The sequence below is a fragment of the Agelaius phoeniceus genome, chromosome 30, assembly GCF_051311805.1.
Source record: "Agelaius phoeniceus isolate bAgePho1 chromosome 30, bAgePho1.hap1, whole genome shotgun sequence".
In the NCBI taxonomy this organism is placed as follows: domain Eukaryota; kingdom Metazoa; phylum Chordata; class Aves; order Passeriformes; family Icteridae; genus Agelaius; species Agelaius phoeniceus.
The window spans coordinates 5,777,564-5,803,691 of NC_135294.1; the positions used below are offsets into that span (position 1 = coordinate 5,777,564).

Consider the following 26,128-nt stretch of genomic DNA (forward strand, 5'->3'; position numbering starts at 1 on the left):
AGGCGCGTGACGCTGCTGTGGGCAAAGGTGCCAGGGCAGTGCCAGGGCAGTGTCCCCCGTTATCTGTGTCCCCCGTTATCTGTGTCCCCCGTTATCTGTCCCCCCTTACTGTCCCCAAGGCCACCAGGGCCATAAACAGCGGTACAAGGACACCCAGGAGTGGCACCCCTGGGGACACCGCAGGGGTGGCACCGATGGCATCGAGGGGATGGCACCCCTGGGGACATCGCAGGGACCCAGCACGGGCTCGGGGGTGGCACCGGGCCCCGGGGTGGGGGACAGGTGTGGCACTGCCCCGCCCTGGTGACATCAGGGACAGGCATGGCACCGAGCGGGGTCCAAGGCTCTGAACCCAGCGGGGACAGAGGGCACCGGGTGGCACTGTCACCACTGGGATGGCACTGTCACCACTGGGATGGCACTGTCACACGGGCCTGGCACGACACAGTCGCATGGGGATGGCACTGTCACTATCAGGATGGCACTGCAGTGGCAGTGGCACTGCTGGGATGTCACTGGGACAGAGGGCACTGTGGTGGCCCTGGCACACCAGGATGGCTTTGTCACCACCCTGGCACAGCCGGGTCGCTGCCCACAGCATGGGGGACACCAGGGCATCGCCCCCAGGATGTGGCACTGTCACTGTCACAGGTGCCCATGGATGATGTCCCTGTGCCACCCACGCTCCCAAATTCCCGGATTTATCCCCAGATCTGCACCCATGGGTGCCCCCGATGCCTCCCTGAACTTCCAAATTCCCAATTTGGTGCCCCCCTTATGCCACCCTGGTGCCACCCCGAGCTCCCAAATCCCCGTTTTCTCCCATTTCGATGCCCATTGGTGCCACCCCGAGCTCCCAAATCCCCGTTTTGTCCCCATTTCGATGCCACCCCGAGCTCCCAAATCCCCGTTTTGTCCCCATTTCGGTGCCCATCGGTGCCACCCCGAGCTCCAAATCCCCGTTTTGTCCCCGTTCCGGTGCCCGTGGGTGCCCCCCCGTGCCCGCTCGGCGCCGCCCCCGCCCCGCCCGGCGGCCCCGCCCGGATCGATCGATCGATCGGGTTAATGATCGATCCGGCCCGGGGCTGATTGGTCCCGCTGCCATCAGGCCAGCGCTGCCCTGCCCGGGTTTAAAGGCGCGGGTGACACTTGGGGACACCCCTGCCAGCATGGCCGCCTCCCTGGCGCTGCCCGGCGCCCTCCTGGCCGCGCTCCTGGCGCTGGTAGGGGACAGGGACACCGCGGGTGGCACTGGGAGGGACGCGGGGCGGGCTCGGGGAGTGGCGCGGTGCGGTGACAGTGGGGTGGCATTTGGGGGGCTGAGGGTGGCAGGGCTGGGGGGACACCGGTGTGGTGCCCTTTGGGTGGCATTTGGGGGGCTGAGGGTGGCAGGGATAGGGGGACACCATTGTGGTGCCCACCTGGTGGCATTTGGGTGGCACTCAGGAGGTTTGGGGGTGGCAGAACCAGGGGACACCGGTGTGGTGCCCACCTGGTGACATTTGGGAGGAGCTGAGGGGGACAGTGCTGTGGTGCCCTTTGGGTGGCATTCGGAGGTGGCAGAGCTGGGGACACCTCTCGGGTGCCCTTTGGGTGCCATTCAGGGGTGATGTGCAGGAACTGGGAGTGGCAGAGCCGCTCCTTGCGGTGCCCTCGGGTGGCACCCAGGTGACAGCTGGGTGACACAGGGGGGACTGAGAGTGGCAGAGCAGGGGGACACCTCCATGGTGCCCATCAGGTGCCACTTGGGTGGTACTGGGGGGAACTGGGGTGACAGGATGGAGGGGACACCACTGTGGTGCCCTTTGTGTGACATTTGGAGGAACCAAAGGTGGCAGAGCCATGGGGACACTGCTATGGTGCCCACTGGGTGACATTTGGAGGAACTGGAGGTGACAGAACGTGAGGATGATGTCATGGTGCCCACTGGTGCCATTTGGGTGCCAATTGAGGGGACTGGGGCTGGCAGAGCTGTGGGGACAATCCCGTGGTGCCCTTTGGGTGCCATTTGGAGGACCTGGGGTGGCAGAATGGAGGGGACACCGCTATGGTGCCCTTTGGGTGACATTTGGGTGACATTTGGAGGACCTGGAGGTGGCAGAACGTGGGGACGATGCCGTGGCGCCCTTTGGGTGCCATTTGGGTGCGCTTTGGAAGAACCAAAGGTGCCAGAGCTGTGGCGCCACCTCCTCAGCACCCACCAGGTTCCCCTCGACCCCTCAAGGTGCCACCACCGTGCCACCACCGCCGTCCCTGTCCCCGCAGGCGTCGCCATCGCTGACCCCCCTGCACCAGGCCGGCGTCTGCGCCTTCTATGGCGAGTGCGGGCGCAACCCCGAGGTCAACGTGTCGCTGGTGCCCTCCAAGGTGCCCTGCCTGTCCAACAAGCCGGCGCGGGCGGCGGGGGGCGCGCTGCTGTCCCTGCTGCGCCGGGTGTGCCCCGAGCTGGCACGAGGGGACAACGACACCACGCGGGTTTGCTGCAGCTACGGGCAGCTGGTCGCGCTGCGCCTCAGCGTGGAGCTGTCGGGCGCCGTCCTGGCACGGTGCCCATCCTGCGCCCGCAACTTCGCCAACCTCTACTGCCACAACATCTGCAGCCCCGACCAGAGCCTGTTCACCAACGTCACCCGCGTCGCCAACTTCAGCGCGGTGCCCGGCACCCAGGCCGTGCTGGAGTACCAGCTCTTCTACCGCCGCCGCTACGCCGAGGCCGCCTTCGCCTCGTGCCAGGGCGTGCGGCTGCCGGCCACGGGCGGCTATGCCATCTCCACCATGTGCGGGCGCTACGGCGCCCAGCTGTGCACGGCCCAGCGCTGGCTGGACTTCCAGGGTGACAAGAACAACGGGCTGGCACCGCTGCAGATCAACTTCCAGCTGCTGCCCAACGGCTCCGAGCCCGGCCAGGGCATCGCCCCGCTGGACGCGCCCGTCTGGGGCTGCGACGAAGCGCCCAGCGCCGAGCAGGAGCCGTGCTCGTGCCAGGACTGCGCCCAGGCCTGCCCGCCCGTGGTGCCACCTGCCGACCCCCCGCCGCCGTTCCGCATCGGCCGCGCCGACGGCGTGCTGGTCATCTGCGTGCTGCTCTTCGCCGGCCTGGCCCTGGCCTTCCTGGCGGCCGTGCTGTGCCGCAGGGGCGCGGCCGAGGTGGCGCTGAAGCCGCGCGCCCGCGGGCGCTCGCAGCGGGTCAGCGACGCCTGGCAGCGCGGCCTGGAGCGGGCGTTCCGCCGCTGGGGCACCGCCGTGGCCACCTGGCCGCTGCCCGTGCTGGCCGTGGCCGTGGCCGTGGCCGGGGGGCTCTCGGCCGGGCTGGTGACCCTGCGGCTGACCACGGACCCCGTGGAGCTGTGGTCGGCGCCGGGCAGCCGTGCCAGGCAGGAGAAGGAGTTCCACGACCGCCACTTCGGGCCCTTCCTGCGCACCAACCAGGTGATCGTGACGGCGCCGGGGCGCTCCGGCATCACCTACGACTCGGTGGTGCTGGGCACCAAGAACTTCAGCGGGGTGCTGGCCCAGGACGTGCTGCTGGCGCTGCTGGAGCTGCAGGAGGAGCTGGCGGGCACCACGGCGTGGGCAGCGGGCGCGGGCAGGAACGTCTCCCTGCAGGACGTGTGCTACGCCCCCCTGAACCCCACGGCGCCCGGCGTGGGCGACTGCGCCGTGTCCAGCGTCACTCAGTACTTCCAGAACAACCGCAGCCGCCTGGCCCTCAGCGCCTGGCAGCAGGATGGCAAACCGCAGGGCACCGTGGACTGGCACGACCACCTCATCTACTGCGTCAAGTGGGTGCCGCGGGCGGGGGGCACCGGGGGTCCCTCTGTGGGGGCGGCGTGGTCACTGTGGGGTGCCCAGGTGTGGGGTTGGGGTGACACCTGTGGGGTGCCGGACATGGCATGGTCACCATTGGGTGGCCCCGGTGTGGGGTTCAGGTGCCCCAAGGGGTGCTGGGCATGGCACAGTGCCCATGGGGTGCCCAGTTATGGGGCTGGGATGACATCTGTGGGGTGCTGGGCACCCGTGGGATGCCAGATTTGGGGGTTTGGGTGCTCTCAGGGGGTCAGGGTGCCACCCTCTGCTCCCAGAGTGTCACCTCTGTGTCCCCCAGGATGTCCAGGTGCCTGTGGGGTGCCAGGCCAGGTCTCTGGGGTGTCACCTGCATGTCCCCATCACTGTTGGGTGCCTGCCTGTGGGTTCAGGGTGCCACCTCTGTGTCCCCCATCACTGTTGGGTGCCAGGCTGTGTCTCTGGGGTGCCACCCGCGTGTCCCCATGACTGTTGGGTGCCTGCCCGTGGGTTCAGGGTGCCACCCACACGTCCCCCATGCCAGCCCGGGTGCCCCGCGGGTGGCAGCGGGCGCGGGGCCGGGGCCGGGCGGGCACAGCCCCCGCTGACGGCCCGGCCCTGTCGCCACCAGCTCCCCGCTCTCCTTCAAGGACATCACGGCGCTGGAGCTGAGCTGCATGGCCGAGTACGGCGGGCCCGTGTTCCCCTACATCGCCCTGGGCGGATACCGCGGTACGGGGCTGCTCTGGGGTGTCCCCGCCGTGTCCCCCCGCGCTGGCCCCGCGGTGTCACCGCCGTGTCCCCGCAGAGTCGGAGTACACGGAGGCCGAGGCGCTCATTGTCACCTACTCGCTGAACAATTTCCCCGCGGGGGACCCGCGCCTGGAGTGGGCGCTGAGCTGGGAGCGGCAATTCCTGAGCGTGGTGCGCGACTTCCAGCGGCGCCACCGCCACAACCTCTCGGTCACCTTCATGGCCGAGGTGGGCGCCGTGTCCCCTGCGTGTCCCTGTGTGACCCCCGTGTCCCCTGTGTGTCCCTGTGTGACCCCCGTGTCCCCTGTGTGTCCTCTCTGTGTCCCTGTGTGTCCTCTCCATGTACCCTGTGTGTCCTCTCCCTGTCCCTCCCCGTATCCCCTGTGTGTCCTCTCTGTGTCCCTGTGTGTCCCTGTGCCCCCCATGTCCCTGGTGGCCCCGTGTCCCTGTGCCCCTATGCCCCCTCCATGTCCCCTCCGTGTCCTCATTGTCCCTGTGCCACTTCCATGTCCCCAGTGTCCCCCGTGCCCCTGGTGCCTCCAGTGTCCCCTATGTCCCTGTCCCCCCTCTATGTCCCCAGTGCCCCTTTTGCTCCCTGTGTCCCCATGTCCCTGTCCCCCCTCAATGTCCCGGTGCCCTCGGTGTCCCCGGTGTCCCCTCATCTGTCGCTGTGGCTGTCGCTGTCCCCTCAGCGCTCTCTGGAGGATGAGATCAACCGCACGAGCGGGGAGGACCTGCCGGTGTTCGCCATCAGTTACCTGCTGGTGTTCGCCTACATCGCGCTGGCCCTGGGCGAGTACACGGCCTGGAGGAGGGTGCTGGTGAGCCGGGGGCACCGGGGGGCACCGGGGGGCACCGGGGGGCACAGGGACCTGGTGAGCCCAGGGCAGGTTCGGTCAGGTCGGTTTGGGGGCGTCCTGAGGGGTTCGGGGGTGGCAGAGGGACCTTGTGAGCCCCGGGGGACACGGGGGTGGCACAGGGGGGCACAGGGTCCTGGTGAGCCCTGGGGACGGGGGTGGTTTGGGGGGATTCGGGGGGGTTTGGGAAAATCCGGAGGGATTCGGGGGGGATCGGTTCGGGCGGATCCCGGCGATCCCGGGGGCGCTGAGGGGCGGTGGCAGCGGCCTGGGGGGTTCGGGGGTGCCCACCCGGGGGGTTCGGGGGTGCCCACCCGGGGGGTTCGGGGGTGCCCACCCGGGGGGTTCGGGGTGCCCACCCGGGGGGTTCGGGGGTGCCCACCCGGGGGCGCTGACCCCGCGGTGCCGCAGGTGGAGTCGAAGGTGACGCTGGCGCTCGGGGGCATCGCGGTGGTGCTGGGGGCCGTGCTGGCCGCCATGGGGCTGCTGGCGCTGCTGGGGCTGCCCTCGTCCCTCATCATCATCGAGGTCGTGCCCTTCCTCGTGCTGGCCGTGGGCGCCGACAACATCTTCATCTTCGTGCAGGAGCTGCAGGTGGGCACCGGGGGGCACCGGGGGGCACTGGGGGGATGGAGGTGTCCTCGGGGATGGGGGCACTGCGGGCACCGGGGGCACTTCTGGGCTTCCCATGGGAGTCCCCGTGGGCCAGGTGGGCACCCTCGGTGGGCAGGGGGTGCCCGCGGGGCTCCCCCGGCTCTGAGGGTGTTCCCCGGCTCTGGGGGCGCCCCTGGGTGCCCCCGACCCCCCCCTCTGGCAGCAGCAGTCGCAGCGGGAGCCGGGCGAGACGCGGGAGCAGCACCTGGGGCGGGTGCTGGCACAGGTGGCACCGAGCATGCTGCTCTGCAGCCTCTCCGAGACCGTCTGCTTCCTGCTGGGTGAGGAGGGGGCACCGCGGGCACCGGGGGGGCACCGGGACAGGGGGGGCACGGGGGGCAGCTGGGAATGGAGGCGGCACGGTGACATGGGGGGCACTGGGGACACAGGGGCTGGGGGGCATGAGGGATATGGGGGGCACTGGGGCACATGGGGGGCACAGGGTGGGCACAGGGACATGGGGGACAAGGTGGGCACGGGGACAGGGGGGACAAGGGGCACGGGCCGGGGTGGGGAGGGTGGTGTGGGGGGGCGGGCACGGGGTCCTGGTGACACCAGGAGGTGCCAGGGGGTCTCTGATGACCCGGGGGGTGCCCGGGGTCCCGCAGGTGCCCTCTCGTCCATGCCCGCCGTGCGCACCTTCGCCCTGACGGCCGCGCTCGCCATCGCGCTGGACTTTGTGCTGCAGATGTCGGGGTTTGTGGCGCTGGTGGCGCTCGACAGGCGGCGACAGGAGGTGGCACCGGGAGGGGAGGGGGGCACCGCGGGGCGAGGGGAAGGGGCACGGGGTGGGTGCTCAGGGTGGGCACAGGGTGGGCACGAGGACCCCAGGGTGACCATGGGGATCCCAAGGTGGGTGTGAGAATCCCCAGGGTGGGCACAGGGTGGGTATGGGGTCCCCAGGGTGGGTGAAAGGATCCGCGGGGTGGGCACAGGGTGGGTGAGAGGTCCCCAGGGTTACCATGGGCATGGCAAGGTGGGTGAGGGTCTGCAGGGTGGGCACGGGGTGCCCATGAAGCCCCCAGGGTGGGTGAGGGTCCCCAGGCTGTGCCCAGGCTGGGCAGGGCACACCCACAGGGCACGAGGGGGCTGTGGAGGAGCCGTGCCAACCCCCCCGTGCCAACCCCGCCGTGCCAACCCCGCCGTGCCCCCAGGCCGGGCGCTTCGACCTCTGCTGCTGCTGCGGGACGGGCAAGGAGGGCACGGCCGGGGGGGGCCGGGGGCTGCTGCGCCCCTTCCTCGAGCGCTGCTACACCCCCGTGCTGCTGCACCCCCTCGTGAGACCCGCGGTGGTGAGGGCACGGGGGCACCGGGGGGCATTGGGGGGCACTGGGGGCATCAGGGGCATTGGGGACGTTGGGGGCATCGGGGACATGGGGGGCATTGAGGAACAATGGGGGCATGGGGGGACACGGGAACAGGGGGGTCACAGGGGGCACGGGGGGCATCAGGGGCACAGGGGGCATTGGGGGACAATAGGGGGCATGGGGGGCATTGGAACGGGGGGGCACGGGGGGAATTGGGGGGAATTGGGGGCACTGGGGGCACGGGGGGCACAGGGGGTATTGGCGGTGTGTGAAGGGGTTTTGGGGGTCCTGGGGGGTCTCTGGGGTTTTGGGGGTCCTGGGGGTCTCCAGGGGTTTTGGGGTCCGGGTCCCTGAGCAGAGCCCCCCCCCAGGTGCTGCTGTTCCTGTTCATGGCCTGTGCTGGGCTCTTCCTGCTCTTCCACGTGTCCGTGGGGCTGGACCAGGAGCTGGCACTGCCCGAGGTGGGCACATGGGTGGCATGGCCCTGTATGGGGGCACACGGGGACGCTGGGACCCCTTTGTGCCCCCTCTGTGCCCCGCGGGTGCCCCACTGATGCCAGCTGTCCCCAGGACTCGTACCTGCTCCAGTACTACTCGGCCCTGAACCAGTACCTGGCCGTGGGTGTCCCCACCTACTTTGTCACCACGGGCGGGTACAACTTCTCCTCGGAGAACGGCACCAACGCCATCTGCTCCAGCTCGGGCTGCGATGCCAACTCGCTGACGCAGAGCATCCAGCTGGCCACGCGCTTCCCCAACGTGTGAGTGCCCGCGGGCACCCCCAGGGACCCCGGCTGGCCGTGCCCGGCCTCTGCCAGCCCCCTGTGCCCTCCGCAGGTCCTACCTGGCCATCCCGGCCACCTCGTGGCTGGACGATTTCCTGGACTGGCTGAACCCCACCGTGCGCTGCTGCCGCATCCACCAGAGCGGGGAGCACCAGGGCCAGTTCTGCCCCTCCACCAGCAGTGAGTGAGGGCAGGGGCTGAGCTGGGGGCACCCCATGGGCACCATGGGGGCTGTTGGGTGCCCGTTGGGTGCCACCATGGGGGCCGTTGGGTGCCCATTGGCTGCCACCATGGGGGCCGTTGGGTGTACATTGAGTGCCCACCACCGTGGCCATTGGGTGCCACCATGGGGGCCATTGGGTGCTCATCGGGTGCCACCATGGGGACTGTTGGGTGTACATTGTACATTGAGTGTCCACCACCATGGCCATTGGGTGTTCATTGGGTGCCTACCATGGGGGCCGTTGGGTGTACATTGAGTGTCCACAACCATGGCCATTGGGTGGTCATTGGGTGCTACCATGGGGGCTGTTGGGTGGCCATTGGGTGGCTGTTGGCGTGGCCATTGAGTGCCCACCATGATGGCTGTTGGGTGCTCATCACAGTGGCCATTGGTTGGTCATTGGGTGCCCACCATGGTGGTCTTTAGGTGGACATTGAGTGTCCACCACAGTGGCTGTTGGGTGGCCGTTGGGTGCCCACCACGATTGTCCTTAGATGTACATTGAATGTCCACTGCCATGGCCATTGGGTGCCAACCATGGTGGTCGTTGGGTACCTACAATGCTGACCACTGGGTGCCCACTGGGTCGTCATTGGGTACCTACCATGATGCCCACAATGCACCAGCTCAGTGCCTGCTGTGGTGGCCCCTGTGTGCCCTGTGTGTGCCCACACTGACCCCTGTGTGCCCACACTGACCCCTCTGTGTGTACCCACACTGACCCCTGTGTGCCCACACTGACCCCTGTGTGTGCCCACACTGACCCCTGTGTGCCCCACTGACCCCTCTGTGTGTGCCCACACTGACCCCTGTGTGCCCCACTGACCCCTCTGTGTGTGCCCACAGCTGACCCCAGCTGTGCTCTGGGGCAGTGCCTGAAGAAGCTGCGCCGCCCCACGGCCGAGGAGTTCCAGCGCTTCCTGCCCTGGTTCCTGCAGGACCGGCCCACCCTGCAGTGCCCCAAGGGGTGAGTGGCACCATGGTGGCACTGCCCTGGCACTGGGGTGGCATTGGGGTGTGCTACCGGGGGGACACACAGGAGTAAATGCCACCCAAGGGGACACAGAGGTGGGTGGCACTGTGGAGGCATCGAGGGTGGGTGCCACTTGTGGGGACACCCTGGGGGCTCAGTGCCACCCATGGCCATGGTGACACCCAGGGACACGAACACCAGCGTGGGCACACCTGGGTGTCCCCTGACCCTGTGTCCCCCATGTCCCTGTGTCCCCCCTGACCCTCCCATCCCATGTCCCCGCAGTGGCCTGGGCGCCTACGACACCTCGGTGAGCATGGACGCCAACGGCACCATCCTGGGTGAGTGAGAGTGGCACGGGCACAGGGCTGGGGGTGACCACTGACCACTGGGGTGACCACTGAACACCAGGGGTGACCACTGACAGCTGGGGTGACTGCTGACCACCAGGGGTGACCATTGACCACCAGGGGTGACCATTGACCCTTGGCAGTGACCACTGACCACCAAGGTGACCACTGACCTCCAGGGGTGACCATTGACCACCAGGGGTGACTGCTGACCACCCCGTGGTGCCCACTGCCCCTGGAATGACCACTGCCCCCATGGTGCCCACTGCCCTTGTGGTGCCCGCTGCCCCATGGTGACCACTGTCCCCAGAGTGCCCGCTGCCCCTGGAGTGCCCACTGCCCTCAGAGTGACCACTGCCCCCATGGTGCCCACTGCCCCTGGAGTCCCCATTGTCCCCATGGTGCCACTGCCCCTGGAGTGCCCACTGCCCCTGGAGTCCCCATTGTCCCCATGGTGCCACTGTCCCCACGGTGCCCCCGCCCCGCGCTGACGCTGCCGTGCCCGCAGCCACCCGTTTCATGGCGTACCAGCGCCCGCTGCGCACGTCCCAGGAGTACACGGGTGCCCTGCGTGCCGCCCGCGCCCTGGCAGAGCACATCACGGGCATCCTGCGCGCCGTGCCCGGCACCGACCCCGCCTTCCGCGTCTTCCCCTACACGTGAGTGGCACTGCCAGCCCGGGGGGGGGGCAGGTAGCGGTGCCCAGGTCGGGGTGCCCATGCCAGGGTGCAGGGGGTGCCCCAGTGCCCTTGTTGGGGGTCATGAGTTGGTGCCCCAGGTCGGGGCGCCCATGCCAGGGTGCAGGGAGTGCCCCAAAGCCTTGTTGGGTGCCCACACCAGGATACTCACTGCCCATTTTGGGGTCCCAGTGCCCATTTTGGGGTCCCAGTGCCCATATCAGGATACCTAGTGCCCGTATCAGGGTGCCCAGTGCCCATTTTGGGTTGCCTGGCACCCATATCAGGATACCCAGTGCCCAATTTGGGGTCCCAGTGCCCATTTTGAGGTCCTAATGCCCGTTTTGGGGTGCCCAGTGCCCATATTGCAATACCCAGTGCCCATTTTGGGGTGTCCAGTGCCCATATCACAATACCCAGTGCCCATTTTGGGATACCTGGTGCCCATTTTGAGGCGCCCAGTGCCCATTTTGAGGCGCCCAGTGCCCATTTTGAGGCGCCCAGTGCCCATATCAGGGTGCCCAGTGCCCATTTTGGTGTCCCAATGCCCATATCACGATACCCAGAGCCCGTTTTGGGGTGCCCAGTGCCCATATCGCAATACCCAGTGCCCATTTTGGGGTCCCAGTGCACATATCAGGGTCCCTAATGCCCATATCAGGATACCCAGAGCCCGTTTTGGGGTGCCCAGTGCCCATTTTGGGGTGCCCAGTGCCCATTTTGGTGTCCCAATGCCCATATCACGATACCCAGAGCCCGTTTTGGGGTCCCAGTGCCCATTTTGCGGTGCCCGGCGCCCATTTTGGTGTCCCGATGCCCATATCACGATACCCAGAGCCCGTTTTGGGGTCCCAGTGCCCATTTTGCGGTGCCCGGCGCCCGTTTTGGGGTGCCCGGTGCCCCTGCCCGGCTGCCCGGTGCCACGGCCGGTGCCAGCGCGGTGCCACCCCGCAGGGTGACGTACGTGTACTACGAGCAGTACCTGACGGTGGTGCTGGAGGGGCTGCTGACGCTGGCACTGTGCCTGGTGCCCACCTTCACCGTGTCCTTCCTGCTGCTGGGCATGGACGCGCGCTCCAGCCTGGCCACGCTGCTGACCATCGCCATGGCCCTGCTGGGCACCGTGGGCTGCATGGCGCTCTGGGCCGTGCCCTACAACGCCGTGGCACTCATCAACCTGGTGGCGGTGCGGGCACAGGGGGTGGCACGGGGACAGTGAGGATACAGGGCACCGAGGGTGGCACGGGGACGTGGGGAACAGGGCGCGTGGGGTGGCACAGGGGGTGGCACAGGGACAGCGGGGACACGGGGCACATGGGATGGCACAGGAACATGGGGCACAGGGGACAACAGGGACACGGGGCACAGGGCATAGGGGGTGGCACGGAGGACAGTGGGACACGGGGGGTGGCATGGGGGACAGCAGGGACATGGGCCACACGGGCTGGCAGAGGGGCATGGAGCACATTGGGTGCCAATGTGACATGGGGACATGGGGCACGTTGGGTGGCACAGGGACACGGGGGATACAGGGTGGCAGCGGGCATGTGAGGTGGGACACAGGGTGGCTTTGTGGGCACAGGAGGTGGCAGCAGGATCTGGGACATACAGGGTGACATAGGGGGTGGCTCAGGGGACACTGGGGCGGCTCTGAGGGCACAGGGGTGGCTCTGGTGGCACAGGCGGTGCCCAAGGTGCCAGCCCAGTGTCCCCACAGGCCGTGGGCATCATGGTGGAGTTCGTGTCCCACATCACCTGCGCCTTCACCCGCAGCCGCCAGCCCACGCGGGTGGCACGAGCCGCAGAGGCCACTGTCACCATGGGCAGCAAGGTGGGCACGGGGACACTGCGGGACACCAGACCCTGCCAGGGTGGGGGTGGCACCGAGGGACCCCGAACTGTCCTGGGGGTGGCATCGTGGGACCCCAGACCCATCTGGAGCTGGGGGGTGACACTGGGGGACCTCCTGGGGCTGGGGGTGGCATCGTGGGACCCCAGACCCTCCTGGGCCAGGAGGTGACACCGCGGGACCTTCTGGGGCTGGGGTGACACCGCAAGACCCCAAACCCTCCCGTGGGTGGGAGGTGACACTGGGGGACCTCCTGGGCTGGGGGTGGCACCGTGGGACCCCAAACCCTCCTGGGCCCGGAGGTGACACCGTGGGACCTTTTGGGACCATGAGGTGGCACCATGGGACCCCAAACTGTCCTGGAGCTGGGGATGGCACTGTGGGACCCCAAACCCTCCCGGGCCTGGAGGTGACACCGTGGGACCCCCTGGTCCGGGGGTGGCCCCGCAGGCCGCTGTCCCTGCCCGGGCGGTGTCACCGAGCGTGGCCGCTGTCCCCGCCTGGGGCGGTGTCACCGAGCGTGGCCGCTGTCCCTGCCCGGGCGGTGTCACCGAGCGTGGCCGCTGTCCCTGCCGGGGCGGTGTCACCGAGCGCGGCCGCTGTCCCTGCCTGGGGCGGTGTCACCGAGCGCGGCCGCTGTCCCTGCCTGGGGCGGTGTCACCGAGCGCGGCCGCTGTCGCTGCTGTCCCCGCAGGTGGTGGCAGGGGTGGCCATGACCAACCTGCCGGGCGTGGTGGTGCTGGCGTTCGCCAAGGCCCGCCTGGTGCAGATCTTCTTCTTCCGCCTCAACCTCATCGTCACCCTGCTGGGGCTGGCACACGGCCTGGCGTTCCTGCCCGTGCTGCTCAGCTACATCGGTACGGACACCGTGGGGACAGGGGGACACCGGGACAGGGAACACCCCTGGGGACAGGGACATTGGGACAGGGACACCGGGACAGGGACACTGTGGGGACAGGGACACCGGGACAGTGTCATCCCCCCGGGGACAGGGACAGGAACACCCCTGGGGAAAAGGACAGGGGGACAGGGACACTGGGACAGGGACACCGCGGGGACAGGGACACCGGGACAGTGTCATCCTCCTGGGGACAGGGACACTGTGTCACTTCGGGGACAGGGACAGTGTGACACTACACGTAAGTCACCTCCTCGGGGACAGGGACACCGTGTCTGTCACCTTGGGGATGGAGATAGGCACAGTGACACCATGTCACCTCCAAGGACAGGGACAGGGACACCAGGCCTGTGTCACCTCGGGGATGGGGACAGGGACACCAGCATCGTGTCACCTCCCTGGGGACAGTGACAGTGACACCGGGCCCATTGTCCCCTCAGCCTGGGGACAGTGACAGTGACACCATTGTCCCCGCAGGGCCCGCGCCGCAGGTGCCAGTGGGGGAGGCCACGCCAGGGGACACCGTGCAGGGGACACGGCTGGGCCTGAGCAACCCCGGCTTCAAGGACATGGACACGGACAAGGACAAGGACAAGGACAAGGACAAGGACAAGGGCTCCGGGAAGGGCTGAGCCCCCCCGCCCCCCCCCGTGCCCCTCCCCCCTCCCCGTATGCCCCTCCCCCCTTTGTATTTAAACTGGTTTTGTCACATCCGGCACTGGTTGGACTGGGATGGATGGGGCGAAGGTGCTGCACAATGTCCCAGGGGTGGGGACACTGTGGGGACACCATGTGGGACACAGGGACACTGTGGGGACATGGGGATGGCATGTGGGACACGGGGACACTGTGGGGACACCATGTGGGACACGGGGACACTGTGGGGACATGGGGACGGCATGTGGGACACGGGGACACTGTGGGGACACCATGTGGGACATGGGGACACTGCGGGGACATGGGGATCGCATGTGGGACATGGGGACACTGCGGGGACACCATGTGGGACACGGGAACACTGTGGGGACAGCATGTGGGACACAGGGACATTGTCGGGCACAGGGACACTGTGGGGACAGTGAGGATACCCCAGATCATTCCTTTAGGAACATTTATGGGTTTATTCCCTAGAGGAGCTTGTAGGGCACACCAAGGACATTCCAGATCATTCCTTTAGGGCCGTTTATAGGTTTTTTAGGACCATTTACAGGTTTATCCCTAGAGGAACTTGTAGGGCCCATTGAGGACATTCCAGATCATTCCTTTAGGAACATTTATGGGTTTATTCCCTAGAGGAGCTTGTAGGGCACACCAAGGACATTCCAGATCATTCCTTTAGGGCCGTTTATGGGTTTTTTAGGGCCATTTACAGGTTTATCCCTAGAGGAACTTGTAGGGCAGGCGGGCGGGCAGGGTCTGCAGCTCCAGGCGCACGGGGCACTTGTAGAAGTGGCCGAGCAGGGTCTCGGTGTAGCCCTGCAGGAAGTAGAGCTTGTGGGGTGGCAGTGCCCGCGCCAGCAGGGCACAGAGCACCAGGAGGTTCCCGCGGCGCTTCAGCACCGGCTCGTCCAGGAGCAAACCCGGGAAGGTCCCGGCCAGGAACCGCCGCAGGAACGCGTCCTCCAGGGCCCGCTGGGCCGCCCCTGCCTCGCCACACAGGTTCCCTGGGGACACAGGGGACATTGGTGACATTGGTGACACACAGGTGGCACTGGGTCCCATCCCGCTGGGCCGCCCCTGCCTCGCCACACAGGTTCCCTGGGGACACAGGGGACACAGGGGACATTGGTGACACTGAGGGACCCCCAGCTGCACCGCCCCTGCCTCACCACACAGGTTCCCTGGGGACACAGGGGACATTGGTGGCACACGGGTGGCACTGGGTCACCCCTGCCTGTGCTGCGCCCGCCTCGCCACACAGGTTCCCTGAGGGGACAGGGTGCTGGTGGCACTGGTGGCACTGGGTGCTCAGCCCAGCCGTGGTCCTGGCACCACAGGAGTTGGGTGTTTTGTCCCCAGGATGCCCATGGGTAGCACGTGTCACTGTCCCCACCATGCCCACATGTCCCCTGTGTCCCATGCCCAGGATGTCCACGTCACTGTGCCCACCATGCCCACATGTCCCTGTGTCCCCTCACGTGCCCCACACTGCCCTGTGCCCCCGTGTCCTCACGGTGCCCCACGGGCCATCCCCCTGTCCCCTCCTGCCCCCATCCCCCTTGTCCCCCATGTCCCTCCCTGTCCCCCGGCCCTGTCCCCGTGTCACGCACCGGTGTGCAGGGACAGCCAGCCCTTGCGGTGCCCGATGTGGTGCGGCGCGTGCGCCTGCTCGTACGTCACCATCTTGTCCCCTCTGCCCGCGCGCACCCGCGCCGCCCGCGTCTGTGGGGACAGCGGCGTCAGGGACACGGGGACACTGGGGACATTGGGGACACTGGGACAGCAGCATCAGGGACACGGGGACATTGGGGACAGTGGGGACAGGGGACATTGGGGACACTGGGACAGCAGGGTCAGGGGACAGGGGGACAGCAGCGTCAGGGGACATGGGACAATAGGGGACATGGGGTCAGGGGACACAGGGACAGGGGGACAGGGAGAGGGGACAGTGAGGACAGGAGACAGCAGGGACAAGGGACAGGGGGACATCGGGGACAGCGAGAACAGCGAGGATATGGGAACACGGGGACAGCAGGGACATGGGACAGTGGGGTCAGGGGACATGGGAACAGCAGGGACAAGGGACAGGGGGACACGGCAGCGGGGTCCCCAAGGACTCACCTTGAGGCACACGGGGCTGGTGTGGAGCTGCCGGGTGGCGCTGGGGACATGGAGGGCACGGGGAAGGACCTGCACAGGGGACAGGGCTGGGGACAGCTGGCAGGGGACATCCCGGTCCCCAGGGCTGGGGACATCCCGGTCCCTGTCCCCAACACAGCCAGCGTGTCCCCAGGAGCCGCACGGAGCAGCCCCGGTGTCCCCGCAGTGGGGACAGCGCTGCTGTGACCCCACAGCCGGTGACGCTGTCCCCGGTGTCACCGCAGCCCTCGGCCCTCTCACCCAGTGCCCCCCACCCTCAGTGTCCCCATCCCCAGTGTCCTTTGTCACCCCCATGCCCGGTGCCCCCCAGGCTCAGTGTGCCGCATCCCCAGTGTCCCCAAACCCGGTGTCCCTTGTCACCCCCACCCTCACTGTCCCCCAAACCCGGTGTTTTTCCCCCATTCCCGGTATTTCCCCTAATGTCGGTATTTTCCCTAATTTCCCTATTTTCCCTAATTTCTGTATTTTCCCTAATTTCGGTGTTTTTCCCCCCCATTCCCGCTCTCCCCTCACCCGCAGGGCCCGCGCGGCCGCCGCCATCTTGGCTGAGGGAGCGGCGGCAGCGGCCCCTGGCGGAGGGAGGACAGCGAGGGGGGAACTGGGATGGACTGGGATGGACTGGGGGAAACTGGGGGCACTGGGAGAACTGGGGGGTACTGGGGGTACTGGGGGATACTGGGAACACTGGGAGTACTGCAAGCACTGGGGATACTGGGAGTACCGGGGGTCCCGGGGACTCCTGAAGGCAACTGGGCACCTCCTGAGTGCTTACTGGGAGCAACTGGGAGCTCCTTTTGGGGGTCTCTCAGCTCCCTTCCCCCTTATCCCCCCATTTTGGGGGTCTCCCACCTTTCCCCCCCTCCCATTCTGGGGGTCTCACAGGTGTCTCCCCCCAGTTTTGGGGTCCCCCAGCTCCCTCTTTGCCCCCCATCCCAGTGCCCCACACACACACACACTCAGCCCCCCATGGGGTGACGCTGCTTTATTCTGGGGGTGTCCCCGGCTGCCCCCCGCACTCCGAGCCCCCCATCCGTTTTCGGGGGGCTCAGGGGAAGGCGATGGTGCCCAGGGGGGGCTCGGGGGGGGTCCCGCGGCCGGGGGGCTGCCGGGGCCCCCCGTGGTGCCCGTACTGGAACTTGAGGCGCAGCTCGCCCAGGCGGGAGCGGGGCAGGATGTCGGGGATCCACTCGATGGTGAAGGGCGTGGGCTCCTTCTGCGTGGGGGACGTGTGGCCTGGGGGGGCACGGCGGCATGGCTGCCTCGGGGAGCCCCTCCATGGACCCCCAACCCCATGGAAACCCCCCCTTTTCCTGTCCCTGAACCCCCAACCCCATGGAACCACCCTTGCTGCCCCTCCATGGACCCCCAACCCCATGGAACCACCCCCCTTTTCCTGTCCCTGAACCCCCAACCCCATGGAACCCCCTCCCCTTTTTCCTGTCCCTTGAAACCCCCAAACCCTATGGACCCCCTGATGCCCCCTCCCTGAACCCCCCAACAATATTAACCCCCCCTGCTGCCCCTTCCTGAACCCCCAACCCCACAGGATCCCCCTTTTTCCAGTCCCTTGAAACCCCCAACCCCACAGAACCCACCCCCCTTTCTCCCCTTCCTTGAACCCCCCACCCCATGGAACCCCCCCCTGCTGCCCTTCCCTTGAAGCCCCCCCCATCCCTATGGAGAGTTGGGACCTCCTGGGGCTGTTTTGGGGTCCCATCCTACCCCTCCCAGCTGGGTTTTGGGGTCCCACCCTGCCCTTTCTGGGCGCTGTTTTGGGATCATACTCTGCCCTTCGCGGGGCTGTTTTGGGGTCCCACCCTGCCCTTTCTGAGTGCTGTTTTGGGGTCCCACCGTGTCCCCTCCCAGCTGGGTTTTGGGGTCCCACCCTGCCCTTTCTGGGGCTGTTTTGGGGTCCCACCCTGCCCTTCCTGGGGGCTATTTTGAGGTCCCACCTTGCCCTTCCTGGGGGCTATTTTGGGGTCCCACCCTGCCCTTTCTGGGGCTGTTTTGGGGTCCCACCCTGCCCTTCCTTGGGGCTATTTTGAGGTCCCACCTTGCCCTTCCTGGGGCTATCTTGGGGTCCCACCCTGCCCTTCCCGGGGGCTGTTTTGGGGTCCCACCCTGCCCTTCCTGGGGGCTATTTTGAAGTCCCACCCTGCCCTTCCTGGGCACTGTTTTGGGGTCCCCCCGAGCCTCACCGACTTTGAGGAAGGTCTGCAGCTCCAGGGGCCGCAGCGGGGGCTGTCTCTCGTGGGGGCCCAGCCCCTCGGGCAGGCTCTCCACCTCCACGCGGGGGCTGCGGAAGGGCTCGTAGGAGCCGTCGCGGTTCTGCACGAAGCTCCGGGTGATCTCCAGCGGCACCTGCGGGCCGGGCAGCGCTCAGGGCCGGCCCCGCGGGGCTGGGGGGGTCCGGGGGGGTGTCCCGGCCTTACCTCGGGCGTGTCGAAGATCTGCTTGACCTGCAGGACGTTGGTGATGTGCCAGGTGTACTTGGAGAAGGTGCCCAGGGGCAGCGCGTCCCTGCGCACGAAGGCTGCGGGGAGGGGTCGGGGCGGGCTCGGGGGCTGCGGCCCCTTTCATCTTCCCCCTTCTTTTACTGCCCCTCTTGGTTTTATATCAGCCCTCTTTGGTTTTTCCTCTGCTTCCCCACTTTTTTCCTTCTTTTCCCTCCCTTTTCCGCCTCGTTCCCCCCCATTTTTGCTTCTTTTCCCTCCCTTTTTTGCCTCTTTGCCCCCTTTATTTTTCCCCTCATTCCTCCCTTTATTTTCTCCCCTTCCTCCCAATTTTTTATTCCTCTTTTCCCTCCTTCCCCTTCTTTTTTATTCCTCTTTCCCCGCCTTGAATTTTCCCACCCTTTGTCCCCCCGTTATTTTTCCCCTCCTTTATTTTTCCATCCCCCCTTTATTTTTCTACCCCTTCCTCCTTTATTTTCTCCCCCTTTATTTGTGCACCTCCATTTCCCCCCTTTATTCCCCCCCCCTTTATTTTTCCATTCCCATTTCCCCCCTTTATTTTTCCACCTCTTTTTTTCCCCCTTTATTTTTTCCCCTTTTTTTCCCCCCTTTATTTTTCCCAGTTATTTTTCCATCCCCCTTTCCCCCCTTATTTGCCCCCTTTTTCCCCTTTATTCCCCCCCTTTTTTCCCCTTTATTTCCCCCCCATTTTCCCCCCTTTATTCCCTCCCTACCCCCCCGCTTTTCCCCTTTATTTTTCCACCCCTTTTTTCCCCCTCCCTTTTGCTTTTCCCCCCTTTTTTTCTCCTTTATTTTTCCCCCTCTCTATTTCCCCCCTTTATTTTCACCTTCCCCTTTCCCCCTTTATTTCCCCCCCCATTTATTCCCCTTTATTTCCCCCCCCCCTTTTTTTGGGGAGGTGTTTCCCCATTTTTTGGGGGGTGTTTCCCCTTTTTTTGGGGAGGTGTTTCCCCTTTTTTTTGGGGGGTGTTTCCCCTTTTTTTTGTGGGGCTGTTTCCCCTTTTTTTTGGGGGGTGTTTCCCTTTTTTTTGGGGAGGTGTTTCCCCTTTTTTTGGGAGGTGTTTCCCCTTTTTTGGGGGGGGTGTTTCCCCTTTTTTGGGGAGGTGTTTCCCCTTTTTTTGGGGAGGTGTTTCCCCATTTTTGGGGGGTGTTTCCCCTTTTTTGGGGGGTGTTTCCCCTTTTTTGGGGAGGTGTTTCCCCTTTTTTTGGGGAGGTGTTTCCCCTTTTTTTGGGGGGTGTTTCCCCTTTTTTTGTGGGGCTGTTTCCCCTTTTTTGGGGGGCTGTTTCCCCTTTTTCTGGGGCGTGTTTCCCCTTTTTTTGGGGGGGTGTTTCCCCTTTTTTGGGAGGTGTTTCCCCTTTTTTGGGGAGGTGTTTCCCTTTTTTTGGGGGGGCTGTTTCCCCTTTTTTTGGGGAGGTGTTTCCCTTTTTTTGGGGGGGTGTTTCCCCTTTTTTGGGAGGGGTGTTTCCCTTTTTTTGGGAGGCTGTTTCCCCTTTTTTTGGGGAGGTGTTTCCCTTTATTTGGGGGGCTGTTTCCCCTTTTTTTGGGAGGTGTTTCCCCTTTTTTTGGGGGGCTGTTTCCCCTTTTTTGTGGGGCTGTTTCCCCTTTTTTTGGGGGTGTTTCCCCTTTTTTGGGGGGTGTTTCCCCTTTTTTGGGGAGGTGTTTCCCCTTTTTTTTGGGAGGTGTTTCCCCTTTTTTTGGGGGCTGTTTCCCCTTTTTGTGGGGGCTCTTTCCCCTTTTTTTGGGGGGGTGTTTCCCCTTTTTTGGGGAGGTGTTTCCCCATTTTTTGGGGGGGTGTTTCCCCTTTTTTTGGGGGGCTGTTTCCCCTTTTTTGGGGGTGTTTCCCCTTTTTTTGGGGAGGTGTTTCCCCATTTTTGGGGGGTGTTTCCCCATTTTTTGGGGGGTGTTTCCCTTTTTTTGGGGGGGCTGTTTCCCCTTTTTTTGTGGGGCTGTTTCCCCTTTTTTTGTGGGGGGGTGTTTCCCCTTTTTTTGGGGAGGTGTTTCCCCATTTTTTGGGGCGCTGTTTCCCCTTTTTTTGGGGGGGTGTTTCCCCTTTTTTGGGGAGGTGTTTCCCCTTTTTTGGGGAGGTGTTTCCCCTTTTTTGGGAGGTGTTTCCCCTTTTTTTGGGGGGTGTTTCACCTTTTTTTTGGGGGCTGTTTCCCCTTTTTTGGGGGAGGTGTTTCCCTTTTTTTGGGGGGTGTTTCCCCTTTTTTGGGGAGGTGTTTCCCCATTTTTTGGGGAGGTGTTTCCCCTTTTTTGGGGGAGTGTTTCCCCATTTTTTGGGGGGTGTTTCCCCTTTTTTTGGGGGGGTGTTTCCCCTTTTTTTGGGGGGGTGTTTCCCCTTTTTTTTTTGGGGTGTTTCCCCATTTTTTGGGGTGTTTTCCCCTTTTTCCTCACCCGTGGTGGAGTTGGGCAGCCTCTTCTTGCCGCTGCCGCTGGAGATTCGCTGCTGGAGAGCCTCGAAGAAGGACTGGGGGATGTGGAAAACCAGCGGCTCTGGGTGGCCTGTGGGGGGACAGCGGGCTCAGGGAGGGGCTGGGGGTCCCAAACTGTCACCCCAAAGTGTCCCTGTGCCTCAGGGGCTCAGCACTGGGGGAATTCCCAAGGAAATGTTTGGGATTTGGAGGCCGTCGCTGTTTTGGGGTCACTGGGAGGAGAATGGAGGTCCCAAATTGTCTCCCCAAAGTGTCCCCAAATTCTTGGGAATTCCCAAGGAAATGTTTGGGATTTGGAACCCGTCGCTGTTTTGGGGTCACTGGGAGGAGAATGAGGGTCCCAAATTGTCACCCCAAGTGTCCCTGTGGTTTATGGGATTAGCAAAGGGGGAATTCCCAGGGAAATGTTTGGGATTTGGAAGCCGGACCCTCCCTGTTGCTGTTTTGGGGTCACCGGGAGGAGAATGGGGAGGGGGTGGTGGCAATGGCATGGATGGTGAGGGTACAAAATGGCACCAAAAGTGTTCCCAAAATGGCACCAGAAGTGTTCCCAAAATGGCACCAAAAGCGTTCCCAAAGTGGCACCAGAAGGGTTCCCAAAATGGCACCAAAGTGTTCCCAAAATGGCACCAGAAGCGTTCCCAAAATGGCACCAGAAGTGTTCCCAAAATGGCACCAAAAGTGTTCCCAAAATGGCACCAAAAGCGTTCCCAGCTCTCCCAGTCTGGCTCCAGAGGTTCCCAACCCTCGGAGCAGCTCCGTGGTTTCCTCCAGGGGCCCCGAGCTGCAGGTGGGGCCTCACCTGGGCAGGGCAGAGCAGAGGGACAGAATCCCCCCCCCCGACCCCACAGGAAACCCCACAAAACATCCGGGGACAGCCCCAGTCCTGCAGGGAGTCCCCACACTCACCCTCAAACTGGTAGTGCATGGTCTGGTGGATGCGCTCTGTGACACTGCCCAGCCACTCCTGGAAGGACAGGGACACCTGGGACTCATCCAGCGCCTGGGGACAGCCTGAGGGGACAGGGAGGGGACACTGCAATGTCACTGTGTCCCCAGCCTCACCCCAAGGAGGGCTCTGTGACACTGCCCAGCCAGGAGGGGACACTGCAATGTCACTGTGTCCCCAAACCTCACCCCAGAGCTCTGTGACACTGCCCAGCCAGGGAGGGGACACTGCAATGTCACTGGGTCCCCAAATCTCACCCCAAGGAGGGCCCTGTGACACTGCCCAGCCAAGGAGGGGACACTGCAATGTCACTGTGTCCCCAAACACCACCCCAGGGCTCTGTGACACTACCCAGCCAGGGAGGGGACACTGCAATGTCACTGTGTCCCCAAATATCACCCCAAGGAGGGCTCTGTGACACTGCCCAGCCAGGGAGGGACACTGCAATGTCACTGTGTCCCCAAACCTCACCCCAGGGAGGGCTCTGTGACACTGCCCAGCCACTCCTGGACCCCAAAGCTCCTCTGGTCCCACCATGGTCCCTCAGCTCCCCCTGTCCCAGGGGGCTCCAGCCCGGCCTTGGGCACTGCCAGGGATGCAGGGGCAGCCCCAGCTGCTCTGGGAGCTCCATCCCAGCCCCTCACACCCTCAAACCAGGAATTCCTTCCCCAGGTCCCCACCAGCCTGAGCACACCCTGAGCTGGCAGCGCCCCAGGGCTCACCGTGCCTCTTCAGGGAGGATGAGGAGGATGAGGAAGGTGAGGAGGAGACGACGGGCAGCTTCCTCAGGCTGCTCCTCCTGGCGCTGGGATGAGCTGGGTCTGGAGCCAGGAGGGGCCCGGGCACCTGCGGGCCTGAGGGAGGGATTGTCACCAACTGTCACCAACTGTCACCCAATGTCACCCACTGCCACCCACTGTCACCCAGTGTCACCCAGTGCCACCCACTGTCACCCAGTGTCACCCAGTGCCACCCACTGTCACCCAATGTCACCTCCCTCCTCCAGGCCTCCGTCCCCCCATCACCAACGGGGACCCCCATGAGTTCCTAATGCCTGGAGCAGCTCCAGAGGTGCCACAGCTGGACCTGACCCCATGGAGCAGCTCCAGAGGTGCCACAGCTGGACCTGACCCCACGGAGCAGCTCCAGAGGTTCCACAGCTGGACCTGACCCCACGGAGCAGCTCCAGAGGTGCCACAGCTGGACCTGACCCCATGGAGCAGCTCCAGAGGTTCCACAGCTGGACCTGACCCCACGGAGCAGCTCCAGAGGTTCCACAGCTGGATGTGACCCCATGGAGCAGCTCCAGAGGTTCCACAGCTGGATGTGACCCCACAGAGCTGCCCTGGGGGGGTTCCAGCCCCCAGCCCTCCCCAGGGACACTCACCTGGCCCCAGCTCCTTCCTCCTCCTCTTGGCCCTGGCAGCAGCCGCCCCCCGTGCCCGCGCTGTGGGGCCCCGGAGCAGCTGCGGGGTCACCGTCCCCTTCAGACCTGAGTGGGGACACAAGGACTGTCCCTAAAACCATCCCAGCCAGCAGCCACAGGGACACTGGGGACACCCCAAAACCCCAGAGAACCCCCCAGCCTCCCAGGAGGCTCCTTTGGAGGGGAGGGGGGGGTTTCATCCTGTTCCCATTGTGGTTTGCACCTTGTGGGGTTATTGGGGTGCAGCTTTTGGGGTGCAGAACCTCCTTAATGGGGTGAGCCCCAAATATTCCTGCTGTGGGATTTAGGGGGAATGAACCCCAGATATTCCTGCTGTGGGATTTAGGGGAATGAACCCCAGATATTCTTGTTGTGGGTTCAGAGAAATGAACCCCAGATATTCCTGATGGAGGATTTGGGGGGAATGAACCCCAGATATTCCTGCTATGGGTTATGGGGTATGAACCCCAGATATTCCTGCTGTAGGTTCAGGAGAATGAGCCCCAAGTATTGCTTCTGTGGGATTTAGGGGAATGAACCCCAAATATTCCTGCTGTGGGAGGGGATTTGGGGGAATGAGCCCCACAGGCTGCTCTGGGAAGGGGTTCACAGTTCCCAGCCCTGGAAAAGGACCCCAAACCCAGTGGGATCTGCCCCCCAGCCCCAGTGCATCTCCTTGCTCACAGCAGGACGGGGCAGCACAAACCCAGCACCCAGGGGATTTGGGACCACGGAATGGCCCAGGGGGGTTTTTAGGGTGCCCCCAACCCCCTGCCCGCTCCCACCGCTGCCCAGGGGATTTGGGACCACGGAATGGCCCAGGGGGGTTTTTAGGGTGCCCCCACCCCTGCCCGCTCCCACCGCTGCCATCAGAGGCGAGGAACTCGGAGAACTCCTGGGCCAGGCTCTCGTCGCTGGCGAAGGCGCAGATGCAGGCCAGGAAGTGGATGCAGCGCGTGGGGGGCGACTCCTCCTCCTCCTCCTCTTCCTCCTCGTCCTCCTCCTCCTCGTCCTCCCGCTGCTCCCCCTTGGCACGGCCGTGCCCGGGCCCGCGGCAGGCGCAGGAGAAGCGGCGCTGCCCGAAGCTGGCGTGCAGGTAGCCCAGGCTGTGCCTCTGGCTGGCCTTGCACTTGACCACCAGCACGCTCTTGGTCACCCTCTGCACCAGTGGCCCCGAGGGCTCCGTGGCCAACTCCCACAGGCTCTGCTTGGCCTCGGCGGGCGCCTGCACCGCGCCCAGCACCGAGCTCTTGAGCGGCAGCGGCGTGGCCTCGGCCTGGCAGCCCAGCGCCAGCTTCAGGTGCTGGCACTGCCCTTCGCCCGCCGCCCTGGCGCAGGCGGGCGCGTGGCAGCGCCCCGAGCTCAGCTGGGTGATCAGGGTGCCCTCGGGGGTCTGGATGGCCGTCTCGGACACGCCCAGCTCCACGAAGCAGCGGCGCTGGCGCTGGCGCACGGAGTAGAGCTGGCCCTGGGTGCCGCTGAGGAGCCTCACGGCGTCGGCGGCGCCCGGCGGGCGGCGGGAGCCCGCCCGGAACACGGCCCCGCAGGTTTTGTTCTTGCAGCTGAGCCCCCGCGTGCCGTTGTAGGTGCCGCAGCGAGGGCACTTGCGGATGCCGCGCAGGGTGGCCTTGCCCAGGTCGGACAGGAAGGACGGGGCTTTGGGCCTGCCCGGGCACGGATCCATGGAGCTGGGGAGAGATGGGGAGAGGGTGAGGGGTCACAGGGGGAGCCTGGCCACAGTGAGCACCCTGACAGGCCCTGTGCCACCCTGAGAGTCCCTGTGCCACACCAACGGTCACCCTGAAAGTCCCTGTGCCACCCTGGCAGGCCCTTTGCCACCCCAGTGACCACCCTGAGAGTCCCTGTGCCACACCAATGGTCACCCTGAGAGTCCCCGTGCCACCCCAGCAGTCCCTGTGCCACCCCAATGGTCACCCACACAGTCCCTGTGCCACCGCAATGGTCACCCTGAAAGTCCCTGTGCCACCCTGGCAGGCCCTTTGCCACCCCAGTGACCACCCTGAGAGTCCCTGTGCCACACCAATGGTCACCCACACAGTCCCTGTGCCACCCCAGCAGTCCCTGTGCCACCCCAATGGTCACCCACACAGTCCCTGTGCCACTGCAATGGTCACCCTGAAAGTCCCTGTGCCACCCCAGCAGTCCCTGTGCCACCCCAATGGTCACCCACGCAGTCCCTGTGCCACCCCAATGGTCACCCTGAAAGTCCCTGTGCCACCCTGAGAGACCCAGTGACGACCCTGGCAGTCCCTGTGCCACCCCAGTGGTCACCCTGGCACTCCCTGTGCCACCCCAGTGGTCACCCTGGCACTCCCCGTGCCACCTCCCCTCACCCCCGGGTCCGGGGCCCTCTCCTTTCACTCTCAGCCCCGGGGGTCTCTCCCCTCAGGGCCGGCCCCGGGGGTCTCGTTGCCCCTCACCGGCGTTTCCCGGGGTTTCCCAGCATCCCTCGCGGCCCGTGACGTCAGCTCCGCCGCCGGGCCCGCCCCGGTACCTGGGCCCCGTTACCGCCGCCAGCAGCGCCGTGAGAGCGGCTCCACTTCCGCCACCGGCGCGCTCCTATTGGCCCGCTGGTACCACGTGGTGCAGCGCGGAGGCTGCTGGGAGTTGTAGTCTGAGGAGAGCCAACACCCCCGACGCTTGGACTACAACTCCCAGCAGCCCCCGCGGCGAGAATTCCCCTATTTCCCTTTTTTCCCCCCAAAATTTCGCCTTTTCCCCCCAAATTCCACTCATTTCCCCCCCTAAATCCCAGCAGCTCCACCCACCCCCTCTCAACCCCACCACGCCAGCACCTGACAAAACACAGCACACAAGCAGCTCAGTTTTTTCATTTTTCCTTTTTTTTTAAAAAAAAAAAAAAAGTTTTTCATGGTTTTTTTCCATTTTTGTGAGT

At 65.0% G+C, this 26,128-nt stretch overlaps 3 protein-coding genes across 3 annotated transcripts; 1 reads left to right on the forward strand and 2 right to left on the reverse strand.

The window, feature by feature from the left end:
• The first annotated feature begins 85 nt into the window (after window positions 1–85).
• On the forward strand, window positions 86–13,794 carry NPC1L1 (NPC1 like intracellular cholesterol transporter 1). Its single transcript, XM_077191655.1, has 19 exons — window positions 86–1,223; window positions 2,266–3,782; window positions 4,415–4,515; window positions 4,592–4,764; window positions 5,229–5,357; window positions 5,805–5,987; window positions 6,214–6,328; window positions 6,656–6,783; window positions 7,202–7,339; window positions 7,726–7,815; window positions 7,925–8,115; window positions 8,192–8,319; window positions 9,209–9,329; window positions 9,621–9,676; window positions 10,194–10,344; window positions 11,317–11,548; window positions 12,080–12,193; window positions 12,906–13,068; window positions 13,587–13,794. Exons 1-19 carry the CDS (start codon window positions 831–833, stop codon window positions 13,739–13,741), a joined length of 4,278 nt encoding a protein of 1,425 aa, XP_077047770.1. The 5' UTR covers window positions 86–830; the 3' UTR covers window positions 13,742–13,794.
• Window positions 13,795–14,206: 412 nt separating this feature from the next.
• Window positions 14,207–16,493, reverse strand: MRPS24 (mitochondrial ribosomal protein S24). Its single transcript, XM_077191731.1, has 4 exons — window positions 16,443–16,493; window positions 15,891–15,959; window positions 15,380–15,491; window positions 14,207–14,773 (listed from the first exon to the last, which is right to left on the reverse strand). The coding sequence occupies exons 1-4, from the start codon at window positions 16,467–16,469 to the stop codon at window positions 14,490–14,492; spliced, it is 492 nt and encodes a 163-aa protein (XP_077047846.1). The 5' UTR covers window positions 16,470–16,493; the 3' UTR covers window positions 14,207–14,489.
• A 403-nt stretch (window positions 16,494–16,896) lies between these two features.
• C30H2orf42 (chromosome 30 C2orf42 homolog) lies at window positions 16,897–25,793 on the reverse strand. The gene is made up of 9 exons (XM_054650714.2): window positions 25,653–25,793; window positions 24,073–24,899; window positions 23,173–23,277; window positions 22,508–22,639; window positions 21,746–21,850; window positions 20,799–20,906; window positions 18,362–18,462; window positions 18,128–18,290; window positions 16,897–17,162 (listed from the first exon to the last, which is right to left on the reverse strand). The coding sequence occupies exons 1-9, from the start codon at window positions 25,676–25,678 to the stop codon at window positions 16,975–16,977; spliced, it is 1,755 nt and encodes a 584-aa protein (XP_054506689.2). The 5' UTR covers window positions 25,679–25,793; the 3' UTR covers window positions 16,897–16,974.
• Between the last annotated feature and the right edge of the window lie 335 nt (window positions 25,794–26,128).